We start from the raw sequence: 17,190 nt of genomic DNA, 5'->3' as shown, positions 1-17,190 counted from the left end.
TTCTTTTTTGCGTTATCTTGAAACGCTACACTCGGATTAAAGGTGAAAGCTACAAGAACCTTTTCATCATAATGGTCTCCTGTAGCAACGGCATTCTGATCCCGGTCGAAACCCGATCAAAATAAGAGAATAAATTTGATTTTCTCCGGCTGTAATTTCAGTAAATTTGTCTTTGGCTAAAGATTGTTACTTTAAAGACAACTCTATGAGAAACAGTGATAATCATGGTTAAGTTTGATTTTAAAAAAAAGGAAATTGATTTAGGGATTACCACATGATAAAAATGTTGATCTCGCTTACCGGCTGACTTGTAAACCGGCTCTTACAGCAAACTGCCTACTTCCTGAAGCTGAAAAGTCTCTCCTAAATCTTTATTTGACTAACGCTGTTTTTAAAAAGATAGGAAAAAATCCCATCTCCTATCTACCTCTCAAGAACATGTTTCTATCCGTTTGCAATACGTTGTTTATCATCAGGAATGCCAACCAGAGACTTTCCTCTACTTTAATACATTCAGTAAAATGAGTTTTTTTTACTCGACTTCTCTTTAGCTGTTCTCGATGGAACTGAAACAAGTACATTGAACTTTTCTATGGGCGATAACTGCCCTTGCAATCACATATTATTATTTCTAACTTCAGCATAGTGCTTCTCTAATAGTCTGTTTTACCGCTTGTCTTATTTCACTAATCTTCCAGCAGTAAAGAAACGGGTTTAATGTCGAGTTGAAGTAAACTAAGATACCTGCTGCTCCCCTTAATACCACTAAGTGTGATGAATATCTTTTACTTTCAGCGATTACAATTGCCACTATAAAGTATGGTGCATAACAAACAATTAATGCTAACTGCACCCACAGTGCACTGTACACTGCCTTTTTGTATCGCGCCATATTCAGTGCATTTGGTTGGCTCGGCTGTTGTTGAACACGACCTTGCACTTCTGCCTGATGACGATTGAGAGTGCGGAAAATCTTTGTGTACGAGATGACTGTGATAACTAGACAAGATGGTATAACTATATATTCATACCAATTCGTTATATTATGATATAAATTGATGAATAAAGCAGCGACAGTGGGTATAACCCACAGGGTAGCTGCAATGATGTATGTGCGTTTTAACGTTACAATTTGTCTGTATCTCATCCCCAACAACAGGGCGAGAAGCCGGTCCACGCTTATGGCCGTCATCGTCATCAAAGACGCTCCGCATAATGCATAGCTTGTTATGTGGTATGCGTCCCTTGCGTATTGACAAAGACTCCAGTTTTCCTGAGCCAAGAATATCCAATAGGTAACATAGAGAGGCTCACTAACAAGACCAACCAACAGGTCAGTTATGGCCAGACTACGATACAACAGTTTGGACGGCGGATGAAGGGAAGATTCCTTTCGAAGGGCAACAAGGATAATGGAATTGCCAAGAAAAGCGGTCACCGAGAGGAGAATATGCACCGCTGATAACGAAACTGATTCTTGTTGAAGCCCACCTACCAAAGAGGGGGAGCAATGCTCTTCTTGAAATGTTTGAGTATGTGATCCACCTCTTTTTAAATCTTTTGTCCTCATTATACGTTTTTCCTTGAAGTTATCTAAAAATTGCAACAAGCAAAATTTTATTTAGACCACTCCTACGAAAAAAAAACCCCTATACCTTGCTTTGATTTTAAAATCTAGAATATTGACTTCAAAAACATAGTTACCACATTTCAAATGTAGGTGAAAACTGTCTGTTTGATTAAGACACATGTCACTTTTTATCCGATCGCATCGCTGTGTTTTGCATTTATTGTCACCCGTGAGAGGAACCAGTTTCTGCGTAACTAGCAGCTTATTAGATCCCTTCTAATTTCTCTGGACTTTTTCGCCATAAGTTACATTTTACTTAAAAGTCTTTATTAAAAAGAGCAGAACGTAACCATAAGTAATATCAATAATTGTAAGTCTTGAATGGTGCGATCTTTTCGGTTGTTGTTGTTTTTTTTTTTTTTCTATATGAAAGAGTGCGACCAACGTTCTACACCTGGAAAGCTTCTCCGCGAATTGTCTTCACATGAAAAAAACAAGAAGTTTTATTCCCAAATAAAGGTTTTTGCCAAACCTACATGACTAGTACAGGTCTTACTTAGTATTTAAGACATACCAGGCATTTTTGGCACTGGTGTCGTAATTTGACTATGGCATAAGCAAAAACTCTTCTGGAGCAAAATGTCTCAAACAATGCAGATAGTACGCGTAAATATAAAATATTTCTTCCTTTGTTTATAGCTTGCTTCCGAAAATCAATTTCTAGCGAACGACCGAGCATGAAAAGAGAAATAATAACTTACCGTTTTCTGAAAAGGAGATTTTAAATGAAATTCTGCCTAAGACTACTACATATATTGAAGTCGAGAGACAATAATTAGGCTAGAAAATATTCTCCAGCATTTCATAAACAATTGTTTTTTTTTTTTTCTAATGCCTTTTTGCAATTGAATCTGAAGAGAGATATTTTTTCCTTGACAGCACCTGCCAGGCTACGATCACGTAAACCTCACTCTGTTTAATTACACTTACCCAGAAACGTCCTCAGCAACGTTCACTCATGTATTAAATAATGCTTATTCTGTTACAAGAGATACCAATTTCTTCCCAGTAGCTTTAAATATCACCATTTATGAATTTCAACAGGTAATGCTATGTCATATTATCCCGTCTATAAACTCTAAAAGATCCCTCCATAGATCCACTGAATACCTTTATTTTGTAGCATCATGAACGATAGAAATATTCTTACCCGCAAGGAAGATTTTCTTGCAATTTATCTTTCATAATTGGTGAGGCAGGGATCTTTATCACCTAAAATTGTTCTGCGTCAAAACTACGTGTCTATCCCACTGGTTAACTTTAATTTTCGAATGAATTTGCACTACCAGGTAGAAATATAAAACTTTGTGCTTTTACACCATAGTGTAAAAGCTACCAATACTAAGGAAAAGTGTCCTTGATAGGATAAATAATAAATTGTTGGTATCAGCTTTTATTTATAAAGACCTTTAAAATGATGATCAGCTTCAGGAAGCTGAACTTGAATATTCGACATGAAACGTTAATAAATCGGAAACTATTTGAACGCAGACTTCGTAAATGACAGCCCCTTACTGGGTTTTTTCTTTGCGCCTCATATCCGACGAAAATTGGAAATGGAGACAATTACTCGACAGGTACGAAATGCCACATAACCAAATTAATGCTTTAGGCTATTTCACTTATTTTCCTTTAAAATTCAACCCTGCACTCCCGTAAAGCTATTAACATTATTTAGGATTATCCATCTAAAAAGTCATTTCAGTCACGTGGGAGAGGGCATGATGGTACGAATCAAACATATAGGTGGTTTCAAAAAGGTTGTCTACGGACAATCTCTGGTTGAATCTCTAAAAATTAGATAACAAATGTCAAAAGTCCTTTAACTCCTGGACAAAGTGATTGTCCATTTGTTTGCTTTGCTGTTTGTCTTATCACCTATCTTCCAGCAGTAAAGAAACGGGTTTAGTGTCAAGTTAAAGAAAACTAAGCAACTTGCTATTTTCCCTAAGTGTCCCTGTCTGAGAAAGTGTTCCAGGGGCCAAAAGTGGTAGTCAACCGATTTGGCTGAAACTTAGCACAGAAGTTGAGTGTGACAAGATATTTCAAAAGCCTCTTTCGCTCACTTCTCTGACTGTTTGTTCTGGAGTTTCAGGAGGGGGTCCCATCTGTGGCCTATGGTGCACCAAGCATTCACCCTGCTAGGTGGCATTTTCAAAGTGCTGTAAAACTTCATTGGTAAATTGTGCTGCCAAATGAATTTCACCATGGACTCTGCTATAGTGGGGCTTTTACTTCATAAGTGTAACTTTGTTCTCAAACGATTAGACAGAGAGGGGCTGGGGCTAAAGTTAGGTCAAATTTAAGGTCTCCTTCTCCGTTCCCCTAACGAGTTTCGAGCCTGCAATGCAGTCGGCCGCTCAAGCTGAAAGTAGCACCTTGTACGCACGGACGCACAGTCATAACCTATCAAATTTTGGTAATTCCACCAACTTTTTTCTGCTTGATGGGTTACTGTTTTTACTACCTTTTTCTATGAGTATGGGCTCCGCTAAAAATTGCAGCAAGGAATGTTTAATTTAGACTTCACCCACACTTCCAAACCTTAATTTGGTACCAAGATCCAAATAAACTGAAGGCAGTGTTTCTTGTTTTGAAATGCAGATGAAAAGTGTCTGTTTTGTAAAGATACATGTTACTTTTTATCTAATTGTATGGCTGGATTTTGCTTTTATTTTAGAGAATCCAATTTCTCAGTAATTTGCAGCTTATAGGATTCAGTAAAATTACCTAGACTGCTCCACCATAATGTATGTTTGTCTTAAAAATGAAAAAAAAAAAAACAATAATAAATAAGGGAAACAAAATGCGATCGTTATTGCGATTTCCCATTCTTTTGTATGTTATCTTATAACGCTACACACGGATTTAAGGCAAAAGCTACAAGAACATTCCCATCATAATGGTCTCTTGTGACAACAGCATTGTGATCCTGGTCGAAACTTGATCGTTATAAGGGAATAAATTTGATTTTCTTCTGTTATAATTTCTCAGTAACATGTTTCTATCCGTTTGCAAGACGTTTGCAAGACGTTTTTTATCATAAGAATGCCAGCCAGAGACGTTTCTCTACTATAGTACAGTCAGTAAAATGATTTTTTTATTTTCTCGACTTTTCCTTGGCTGTTCTCAATGGAGCTGAAACAAGTACATTGAATTTTTCAATGCACGATTACTGCTCATGCAATCACATATTATCATTTCTAACCTCAGCATAGTACATGTCTTATTGTCTGCTTTACCGCTTGTCTTACTTCACTAATCTTCCAGCAGTAAAGAAACGGGTTTAATGTCGAGTTAAAGTAAACTAAGACAACAGCTAGTTTCCATATTACTACTAAGTGTGACGAATGTGTTTTACTGTCTGCGATTACAACTACCATCATTGAGTATGGTGCATAACAAATTACTAATGCTAACTGCACCGACAAAGCACTGTACACTGCCTTTTTGTATCGGGCTATGTTCAGTGCATTCAGTTGGCCCGGCTGTTGTTGAAAACGACCTTCTACTTGTGCCTGATTACGATTAAGAGTGCGGAAAATCTTTGTATACGAGATGATTGTGATACCTAGGCAAAATGGTATAGATATATATACAGACCAATGCGTTATACGATGATCTAACTTGAAGCATGTAGCAGCGACAGTGGACATAACCCAGGTAACAGCTCTAATGATGTATGTGCGTTTCAACGTTACAATTTGTCTGTATCTCAGCCCCAACAACAGGGCGAGAAGTCTGTCCACGATTATGGCTGTCATCGTCATCAAAGACACTCCACATAATGCATAGCTTGCTATGTACGCTGCGTTGCTTGCGTATTGACAAAGACTCCAGTTTTCCTGAACCAAGAATATCCAATAAGTAACATAGAGAGGCTCACTAACAAGACCAACCAACAGGTCAGTTATGGCCAGACTACGATACAACAGTTTGGACGGCGGATGAAGGGAATATTCCTTTTGAAGGGCAACAAGGATAAGGGAATTGCCAAGAAAAGCGGTCACCGAGAGGAGAATATGCACCGCTAAGAACGAAACTGATTTTTGTTCAAGCCCATCCACCAAAGACGGGGAGCATTGCTCTTCTTGAAATATTTGAAGTTGTGATCCACCTCCTTTTAAATCTATTGTCGTCATTATAGCGAAGCTTAGTAAACGTTCGTTTCCTTTTTCCTTGAATTTATCTAAAAATTGCAACATGCAACATTTCTTTTAGAATACTCCTACGCACCAAAACCACCTATAACTTCCTTTGATTTTAAGATCCAGAATATTGACTTCAAAAGCAGTTACCACATTTTAAATGTGGGTGAAAACTGTCTTTTTTCTGAAGATGCATATCACTTTTTATCCCATTGTATCGCTGTGTTTTGCATTTTTTGTCATCCTTGAGAGGAACCAGTTTCTGCGTAACTAGCAGCTTATGAGATTCCTTATAATTTCTCTGGACTTTTTTGCCATAAGTTACATTTTACTTAAAAGTCTTTATTAAAAAGAACAGAACGTAACCATAAGTGATATCATTAATTTTAAGCCTTTAAATGGTGCGATCTTTTCCTTTGTTTGTTTTTTCTATATGAAAGAGTGCTACCAAACTTCTACACCGGGAAAGCTTCTCAGCAAAGTGCCTTCACATGAAAAAAACAGGAAGTTTTATCATCTAATAAAGGTTTTTGCCAAACCTACATGTCTAGTGTAGGTCTTACTTAGCATTTAAGTCATACCAGACGTTTGTGAAACTGTGTCAGTTCTTATGGCATAAAAAAAGTATCTCCTTTGAAGCAAAATGTCTCAAATAATGTAGATAATACGCGTAAATTTAAAATATTTCTTCCTTTATTTATATTCTGCTTCCGAAAATCAATTTCAAGCGAACGATCGAGCTTAAAAAGAGAAATAATAACTTACCGTTTTCTGAAAAGGATATTTTAAATGAAATTCTACCCAACGCTATCACATTTCTTGAAGTTGAGAGACAGTATTTAGGCTAGAAAATGTTTTTTTAGCATTCCGTGACTTCATAAACAGTTGTTTTGTTTTGTTTTGTCTTTTTTTTTCTATGCCTTTTTGTAATTGCATCTGAAGAGAGACATTTTTTTCTTGACAGCACCCGCCAAGCCACGATCACGTAACTGACCTGCTTTGCTCAATTACACTTACTCAGAAACTTGAATATTCGACATGAAAGGTTAATAGTTAGTCGGAAACTATTTGAACGCAGACTTCGTAAATAACAGCCCATTACCGGTTTTTTTCTTTGCACCCAACATCCGACTAAAATTGGAAACAGAAACAATTACTCGACAGGTGCGAAATGCCACAGAACCAAATTAATACTTTAGGCTATTTCACCTATTTTCCTTCAAAATTCAACCATGCCCTCGCTTCAAGCTATTAAAATTATTTAGGATTATCCGTCTAACAAATCATTTCAGTCGCGTACGAGAGAGCGTGGTGACACTTTTGTAATTATTTCCCCAGTTTGACAGTAGTTGGGATAAGGTAAAAGCTTGGTTGTTACATGTACACAAGGTGTCATGTATGCGGCAGGTACTTGTACCCTAACATTCTTCCTGTGTCATAGAAACTTCACGAACATTCTGTTTTAATAACAAATTAGTCTAGGGTCGAGGTCGGAAATCGATCCACTCAGTGTTACGAGTGACATTAACAGTGATGATGTTAAAAATATTATTTAAAATGATGATATTATAACGAATAAAAAAATGATAACAATAATAATACTGCAGTAAATGGTTTGAACCCGGGGGTAACATTTTAAAGTGTGGTGTGATCGTCGGGGTGAGTGTAGTCCTGAGAAGGACTGTTGTCGGTGGTAGTGACTGACGTTTCCACAACCTGTGCGGAAGTCATCATCAGAGTCAAGTGAATAGTTGTTGCCAGTAGAATGTTCTTATTTCAGTTCGTGTAAAATGATTGAAGCTTGAAGTTCATTTATTTGTTTAAGCAGGTTGATTAATTGGCAGCTGTAATAGCTGATGTGAACCTGCTGTTCTAACCCACCCATCCCACCCCAGGGGAGGACATCCATCACTCAGTAATCTCGTGTGTGGGAAATTAACGTCTCTTGCCCCAACCCTGCAGGAGACAGGACCTCCATTTATTCGTCCCTATCCGAGAAGACTAGAATATCTAACCATTTCTTGATGTTATAGAAAGGTAGAAAATTCTTCTCAATTATTTTAAGACCTTGAGTGTTGGTCCGGGTCTCGAACCCTCGACCTCCCGCACTACAGTCTAGCGCTCTATCCATTGAGCTAACCGGGAGGCGGTTTTACCGTGATGTTATTGGCGGTAAGACTCAAGTGGCGTAAGTCGGTCGTGATTGGTCTGTTTCGATCCGTCAGATCTTACTTTTTACCTTTCAACCCGTTAACTCCATGGACAAAGTGATTGTCTAATTGTTTGCTTTGCTGCTTGTCTTACCTCAATTATCTTCCAGTAGTAAAAAAATGGGTTTGACGTCAAGTTAAAGAAAACTAAGCAACTTGCTATTTGCCTTAAGACCACTAAATATGGTGGATATCGTTTGCTATGAGCGATCACAATTTCCACTAAATTGATCGGTGCAGAGCAAACAACTAATGCTAACTGCACCCACAGTGCACTGTACACTGCCTTTTTGTATTGCGCCATGTTCAGTGCATTTGGTTTGCTCGGCTGTTGTTGAACAAGATCTTGTACCTGAGCCTGATGACGATTGAGGAGGCTGAAAATCTTTCTGTACGAAGCGATTGAGACAATTATGCAAGATGGTCCAACTACACGGCCATACCAAATAGTTATACGATAATCTAAAATGTATAATAGAGCAGTGACAATGGATAGAACCTAAAAGGCAGCTAGAGTAATATATGTGCGCTTCAAAGTTACAGTATGTTTGTATCTCAGCCCCAACAACAAGGCGAGTAATCTGTCCACGCTTATGGCCGTCATAGTCAATAAAGACACCAAACATAATGCGTAGCTCGTTATGAAAGTTGCCCCAGAAGCGTATCGACAAAAAATCCATCGTTCACGAGCCACAGACATCCCATAAGTAGCAGCAAGAGGCTGGCTAACAAGACCAACCAATAGATCAATTGTTGCCAGACAACGGTACAAGAGGGAAGATTCCTTGCGAAGAACAACAAGGATGAGACAATTGCCCACAAATGCTGTGATGGACAGGAGAATGTTGACGGCTGAGAGAGAAATAAATTGTTGTTATAATCCACCCACCAAAGAGGAAGAACATGACAGTTCTTTGAATGTGTTCGTTTGTTTCCCACTTCCTGTTAGATTTGTTGACGATATCATTTTGTAGCTTAGACTGAAGGGCGTTTGCTTTGTTTGCAGGTTATTTATTTATTTATTACAAATTCACTCCACAAGAATACACAAACAATTAGTATTAATTACAATTAAGGTTAATAAAAACCATAAAAGGAAAAATTGTGGAGAAGGAGACAACCAAAAGCGCTGACGCACCATACAAGGGATGCCCCCTCTAATTAAAAAAAATTTAACATAGCAAAACTATATAGAAATATAAAAATAGATGCCCTAATTATCCTTATCCTTAATAAAACTTAAAACATTCTTTTTAAAAGTTTCAATACTATCTGATTCTCTAATGTGATTAGGTAAGCTATTCCATTCACTAACGATACGGTTAAAAAAGCTATATTTGAGACCGTTAGTTCTGCTAAAATTTGGGACAAGGTCCTGTGTGTCATTTTTCCTCAAATTATGCTTCTGTCCTTACAAAATATGAGCTTATTGGAAATGTCTATGTTATAATGGCCATTAATTACATTGAACAAAAACGTAACATCCCTAATGAACCGCCTATCAGATAATAGCTACAATTTCAAGTTAGATAGTCTAGTACCATAATCATCATCAGACCTACTGATCCATCTGGTAGCTCTTCGCTGAACAGCCTCCAATTTGTCAATGTTACGTTTAGTATAAGGATTCCAAGTTTCGCATGAATATTCCAATAAGGGTCTCACAAGACTACAATAAAGTGTTCTCATGGTTTCAACATCATTGAAGTCCCTACAAGTCCTTTTTACCAACCTTAAAACCCTATTGGTCTTAGCAGTTATTCTATCTATATGCTGGTTCCATGAGAGACCACTAGCAGTAAATAATCCTAAATCTTTATAAACATTTACACATTCCAAAGGTTGACCCTCAATGTTATACTCCCCAACTAAGGGTGCCTTTTTCCTGGTTATTCGCAGGATCTTACATTTCTTAGTATTAATTGTCATCTTGTTCATCTCACACCAATCTGATATTTTATGAATGTCACTTTGAAAAGAGGACAGATCTTCTTGAGTATTAATAACCCTAAACATTTTGCTATCATCAGCATATAATGCAATTGAGCTGTTCTTACTAATTACCGCTGGTAAATCATTGATGTATATTGTGAAGAATTTATGGTCCCAACAAAGAACCCTGTGGGACACCAGAGGTTACGGTTAACCAATCGGAAGCCTCTCCTTTGACTACTATACGCTGCTGACGTTCTGTCGAATAATGCCTACACCAGTTGAGCAAGTCCCCGTGGACACCATATTTATAAAGCTTGGCTAAAAGAATGTCATGACAGACAAGGTCAAAGGCCTTTGAAAAGTCTATAAACACTACATTGACTTGGCCACTCTTATCCAAAACCTTGAACCAATCATAATGTACCAAGAGTAGTTGAGTAGTGCAGCTACGATCGGTGAGGAATCCGTGATGGGAATCGTGCACAAAACTGATAACTTGATTGTAAATAGCATTGTACACCATTCTTTCCTGGCATTTCCCAATGATGGATAGAAGCAAAATGCCTCTATAATTTTCTACAGGCTCATGATCACCATTCTTATGAATAGGTGTGATATTAGCTGATTTCCATAATTTAGGTAGGCAGCACTGTTTGAAAGATAAATTGAAAAGCATACTCAGAGGAACTGCAGATGTATCAGCAGTCTCTTTATGTAAACGAGTAGGTATATTGTCAATCCCACAAGACTTATTAGCATTAAGACCTTTGAGAAGTTTTCCAACTTCTTTAGTGTCACAAGCCACATAGTTGGTAATGACATCAGTACTTGGATCTTGTAAGTTAGTTTATATTGGGGCTGGTATCCCAGTACTCTGTTTACGCTGAAAAACTGAGTGAAAGTGAATATTAAATAAGTGGACTTGCTCTAGAGGTTTTGTCGCAGATCTTCTGTTGTAAGTGTTTACATCTGGAAGCCGTTTTGATTTTGACTTGATTGAGTGGTAGCTCCAAAATCGTTTCGGGTTTATCTTAAGTTGACTGGACAGATGCTGCAGATATCGTTTGTATTCAGATCTTAGTAACTGTTTGACAGATCTTCTTAACTCCTTAAACTTTCGGCATAGGGCTTCTGATGGACGAACCTTTAGTTTTCTCCATAACCTTTTTTTCTTGTTGACCTTCTTAAGAATATCACTGGTGATCCATGGGGGATTAATTTTCTTTTTCACAGTAAAGGTTGGAATGCACATATCTGCTGGAGCTAGTAATAAGTCGTTGACTCTTTCAGTACAAATATTCACATCCTCTACCGAAAAAGCACAATTCCAAGGGATGTACTTTAATAATTCATTCAGTTCAATAAAGTTTGCCTTTTTAAAGTTGTAGTTTGTCCTTGAGACAGACTTACGAGGACGACCAGATAGGAGTTTGATATTGAAACTAACAGGAAAATGATCAAAATTAAAATGATCAGTCAGTACTTCAACATTACTAACCGTATCAGGAGTTTTAGTCAGGATTAAATCAAGTATATTGCCATCAGCTTCATTTAGCATTCTTGTTGGATTGAAATTACATTGAACCAAATATTATCATTAAGCATATCACAAAAATCAGCAGTACACTTATCGCTTGAGGTAGCAGTTAAGCTATGCCTGTCTATGCATGGGAATTAAAGTCGCCCACAAGGTAGAGGTAGCAAATCTAGTCGTTTCAATTCTCTCCGAACATTGACGTAATTTGAGCGAACATTCCACATCAGCTCTAGGGGATCTGTAGCGCACTCCAAATAAAACGTTATCCTTCGAGAATTGACAAATTTCCACCATTACAATTTCAATATTGTCATCATTCTCCAGATCCTTTCTTCTAACCGAGATCAAATCCATGTGTACTGCCAAAAGGACACCCCTCCTCTACGATCTATAGACTAAAGGGCGATTGCTTTGTTTTGCAGGTTATATCAAACGAAAGATTTGGTATCAACAGAATTTGCCAGTCGCTTTTACGTTATTCTTTTGATAATAATCACAAGGAGACTTCCTCAGAAGAGTTTACTTAATTAAAATGCAAGAGCAGATTGTTTGTTTTCCCCGTAAAGTTTGTGGTCGTGCCAACATTAGCATCGTATAAATAGAACTGATTTTCCTGTGACTTTTCATTCTGGCTTTATTCCATGAAATGCCTCAGATAGTATGCCGACAACGATACCAAATTAGAATATTGAAATATGGCCAGAGTGTCATAAAGTTTAAGTCGTCATCTCAATGTCTCGGTCTTACCATCGATCAAAACTTATCATGGAAAGAACATATCATGGCTGTCTGTAAAACGTTTAATTAGAAACTCGCTATATTAAAACGTACAAAATTCCTACCTAAGTCTATTCTAGAGTCTATTTATTTCAAGACTATTATTCCATCTGTCTTGTATGGGATTGCTGTATGGGGCTCATGCTCAGTGGTCTTGATGGAAAAAATGGAGCATTTCCACCTGCGAGCTGCAAGGTTAATCCATAATCTGCCTAGGGACATCAATATGGACGACATGTGTAAGCTTAGGGGATGGTCCCCTATTTCATATTTTTACACGAAAAGGGTACTATCCATAACTTATAAATCATATTATGGTCTCTCTAATGACTACCTTAATAACTTAGTTTCGAAGCAGGAACACAGATACAATCTAAGAAAGATTTTAAATATAAATATCACTAAACCGACAACGGAAATGGGAAGACTATCTTTTAAGCATAGGGCAGCCATAGAAATAGTTCGTACGCGCGCTAGTTTGAAGAAAACCCTAACAAACTATACATCAAAAGAAAGCTTAATACATGCAGTTTAAAAATATAATTTAGGCGTTTTTTATTTAGGGAGTATGAGGAGCCAGTAAGGCGTGAAACAACCGAGGATCCTACTAGTGAATTTATTGGGTATCGAATCTCGCTGCCAGAGCAAAATAGCTGCACAGTCTTATTCGCAAGGCATCAATCAACAAAAGTATGTCAGGCTTATCACTATAAAAAGATTAGACTCGAACCTTTGATGCCCGCCTGGAACCTTTGCCCGACTGGAACCTTTGAGGTTCCAGTCAGCGTTAATTGGGAATGTTAGTGCAATTCTCGCCTTTTAAGTCAACGCTGGTTCCTTTATATTTTCAGTGGATTCGACAATTTTTCCATTTCTTTTTATAGTGATAATTTTTCGCGTAGTAATTACTGTGTTTGTTTATATGTGTTACCACGCCCTATATAAATCTATTTAAGGAATTTTGAAGTCATTGTATTACAACTGATGAAGGTCTCGGACCGAAACGTTTTTTGTTAAACTTTTTAGACTTTTTATTGAGTATATGTCTTCCTTCACTCAAAGTTGTAAGTCCTCGTGTGCCACACTATTTCTCCTACCATTTATCGAGGTTTGGACTGTGAATCCTTCTGGATCCTTCTGGCTCGGCGTCACTGTTGGCTCGAGGCCTTTTAACTTGTTATATATATATATATATATATATATATATAACTAACTGCAGACAGTACTGTTTCGGCCTTCTGGGCCTCATCAGTGCAGTTTTTTTTTATGTTTAAGGTGGACGGCCGGGCCCCGATGAAGGGAGGTGCAATCCCGCCGACCTACATGTCTAATCCCAACCCATTGGCTTACGTGCAATGCCTTAGGGAAGGGGACCACCAGAAACGAGGGCCACCAGACGCCAAACTCGCTGGGGAATCGAACCCCACCTCACTTAAAAATTAACACACTCACACCCAAAAATTAAACACACCCGCTCATTACTTAACTAATTATTTTCTTTTGTTTTTCTTTTTATGACCTTAATTAATTACTTTGGGAACTTTTTGTTGAAAAATTTTATAGCAGTCTTAAAGTCCTCATCTTTCAAACCAATAAAGCGGGGATCTGAAGTCCAACGGCAAAAACGTTTTCGCTGATCAGGCGGTTTACGATAATCAACCGCAATCTCCCACAGGATTGTACGGTGGTCTGCAGAACAGGCTGCCAATTCCGGCACTTCAAGGAAAACATCAGGGCCACTATTGCGGATATCGCTCATGGGTGAAACCGCAGCACTTTTAGACGGGGCCTGTTGAGTCCTCTTAACTGAAACGGGAGCAGAGGAAGCAGGGCGTTTCCGGGAAACAGTGGTCCAGGGACCACTTTCACCAGCCATGTCAGTGTCAGCAGGGTTAGCAAAGCCCTCGGTTGCTGGTATAATAACCTCATTTCCAGTCGCCTCACAAGAGGCGAACCGGTCTTCGCTTGCATCTGAGTCTGGAGATGAACCAACTTCATCTTCAGAGTCTTCAATAACAGTGTCGGGGGTCTCTTCTTCGGCGGGAGTGATCTCCGCTGGAGGAACAGCCACGGGATCAGCTACAGGCTCGATAGCCGCAGAGGCCATTGCTGGATTGGGACAATTCCGGGCCAGATGACCTTCTTTAGCACACTTGAAACATTTACCCTTGACAGGGCATTCAGAGGAACGGTGGCCAACTTTGTGACACAAGTCACACCGTAGGGGCTGACCCCTATACCAAACCTTACATCTAGCCCCACGTACGGAGATAAACCTTGGAATCTCCTTCTTCACCACCATTGAAACTATCCTAGACCCTGTGGATACCGACGGTCTATCAGGCCAGACTTGATGCCTCAAACTCTTAATGGGGCCATAGGCTGACAGGGCAGAGGTGATGGCTTCATTTGGACCCTCAAAAGGGAACCACGAAACCACAACGGTTGACATCTGGGGAGGGGGGGGCGGGGGCTGAGCCACCCTACACTCCACCCCATCCAGTACCACTACACCTAACTCCTCAAAATGAGCCTTAGCAGGCTCACCACCAGCAACAAAAGTGACTCTGGCCACACGACCAGGACACGCTTGAACTGCCGCAACACCATATTGAGACTCAGTCTCAAAAAACCCGAGGATCAAGGGCATGACGTCCGGGAAAGACAACCCCTCAGGGAGCCCCCGACAGTCAATGTCGATTGACCTCTTAAAAGCAACAACCATTGTGAGACCAAGGTAAGTTCGGCTCCACCCAAGAAATCCCAAAAAGGGATGGGTGACCGACCCGAATAAAAGAAAAAACACTGCCAAGGAGGAAGAAAGTTGCAAGTTTTCCCTCCCGGCAGGTACTCACTTATCCAACAAAAATCCTCAGAAACCACAAAAACAAACCAGGACAAACTCCCAACCACTAGGGAAAGGAGCGAACACTTACCAACAAGCAAAAGTCTCATCAGTGCAGTGCTAATACTAGGATGGAGGAGAACCAATATGCTCACCCCAAACGATCCAACCTTTGTGGTATCGTCTAAGCCATGCCAGAGTGCTCAAACTAGAGTACACTAGCGAGCATGCGCAATTGCAGAGCAATGACTCATCCTAGTTAGAGTGCTCAATTTGGACATGAAAGCAAAGCTTTGTATGCCAAAGAGCTATATCTAACTGCATATATATATATATATAAATATATATATATAACTTATATAACATATATAATATATATAACTTATATATATATATAAAGTGTGACTTGATTTTCGTAGAACAGTGCTCAATACATAGAAGTAGAGCTAAGTATATATTGTGCGAGGAAAAAGACAAGTAAACTACAAGTTCATCCCTACAAGCCTGTTTCGTGGTCGCCCACTCATCAGGGGATTTAATGAGAATGAACTTTACCATTGCTTATATACAATATAATTTGCATGATCTAACTAGTCTAATTTATGCAGCGCGAAATTGACAGTTTAGTTGTTGCGTAGGAGGGCTTTGCTTCTGTGGCGGCATGAAGACACGAGCTCATTACGTTTGTTTAGTGTTGATAGTTCGGGCCGGCAGATGATTAGGAATTTTTCTTTGAGGCAGAGGTTACATCTTTTAGTTGAGCTGTTATACGGTGAGTGCGATGAGAGAATGCGCCAGGAAATAAAGTGATCGATGTTGTTGTCTTTGAGGGTCCAGATGTGCTTGCTGAGTTCGGTAGAGTTTCTGTGTTTAGCGTGGCGGAATGATGCGGTGTGGTTTCTGTATCTTGTTTTGAAGTCATTCTCTGTGAGTCCGATGTACGTTTCTGTCGTGTTGTTGTCTTTGCGTGTAACGGAGGCTTGGTAGATTACTGATGGTTGCAGGCAGTTTCCGTCGAGCGGGCATGTGTTCTTTTGTCGGCAGTTGCATGTCTTGTTGTTATCAATGGTAGTGGCGGTGGCGGCGGTGTCATCAGACTGTATAGATGCTGTTAGGATGCGTTTGTTATGGTTGTCGATTATAATTACACCATTCACTCTAGAAATTCCTGTTAAAAATGTCATTTACTTGGCTTCCTGTAAGAAATGTCGCCTGCAATTCGTGGGATCTACTACCACCGACTTTAAAGTGAGATTTCGAAATCACAAATCTACTATGCTCACAAACAAAACAACTTGTGAAGTAGCGATACACTTTAACAAAACCCCACACACCCTGGACGATTTTTCGTTCCCATGCATTGATCAGGTACAGGTGGCTCTGCAGAGATCGATAGGCTTTTAGTCACAAAAGAGGCTTATTGGAGTGCTCAGTTGTTCTCCTTGGCACCCCATAGTTTGAATAAAAGAAAGGAATTTCATTCGAAAAATAGAATTTGCTATAATTAGTTTTCCATCTTATATTAGGCGCTACTAATTGATCGTTTAAAGGCCCTTTTCTTGGATTTTGTCGGCCCTTTAGTTGTGGATTGGACTCAGAGGCCCTGTCAAGGGATCTTATTATGATCAGTATCATTTAAGGGCCCCTCCAGGGATTTTGTTGCTAATTTGCCCTTTCGGGCTCCAAAGGCCTTGTTTTGAGATTTTGTTACGGTTTACAGTTGTAGTAAAAAGTGAGCCTCTCCTTTTTTAATGCTCGCCGCATTGCTTCTTTGCAATTGGTTACGCCACTCATATTAACATATTTAGTATCCTTATCTCTTAGTTTTAAGGATTTATTTCTTGTATTTTGTCCATTGCTTTCTTTGTAATTAGATTTTTGTTATCTTTTTATTAGCACCAGTTCATTAGTCGTTATCTGTAATTACGTAATCATTAGCACTTCAGATGAAACAATTTTTAGTGTAATAGAACAAATGCGAGCCCCAGATGGGACTTGAACCCACGACCTTCCGTGATCTAGTCGGATGCTCTAACCACTGAGCTACTGGAGACTCTATGGTGAGCAAGGGTCAATTTGTGGGGCTCGACTGGAACCGCATCGCGCGG

General features: G+C 39.1%; 1 protein-coding gene across 1 annotated transcript; it reads right to left on the bottom strand.

Moving 5' to 3' along the window:
• Positions 1-637: 637 nt before the first annotated feature.
• Positions 638-14,962, bottom strand: LOC148720879 (uncharacterized). The gene is made up of 2 exons (XM_088737689.1): positions 14,107-14,962; positions 638-1,593 (listed from the first exon to the last, which is right to left on the bottom strand). The coding sequence occupies exons 1-2, from the start codon at positions 14,960-14,962 to the stop codon at positions 638-640; spliced, it is 1,812 nt and encodes a 603-aa protein (XP_088593815.1).
• Positions 14,963-17,190: the final 2,228 nt, after the last annotated feature.

Source organism: Stylophora pistillata, chromosome 11 (genome assembly GCF_964205215.1).
Source record: "Stylophora pistillata chromosome 11, jaStyPist1.2, whole genome shotgun sequence".
NCBI lineage: Eukaryota > Metazoa > Cnidaria > Anthozoa > Scleractinia > Pocilloporidae > Stylophora > Stylophora pistillata.
Note: the sequence above shows the minus strand (reverse complement) of the source record. Positions and strands in the feature narration are given on the sequence as shown.

Coding starts and splice junctions, on each gene's coding strand:
- LOC148720879 (XM_088737689.1), bottom strand. CDS start 14,962: ATGGTTGTTGCTTTTAAGAGGTCAATCGACATTGACTGTCGGGGGCTC. Junction 1,594..14,106: donor TGCTGACACTGACATGGCTG/GTGAAAGTGGTC, acceptor TGCAATTTTTAG/ATAACTTCAAGGAAAAACGT.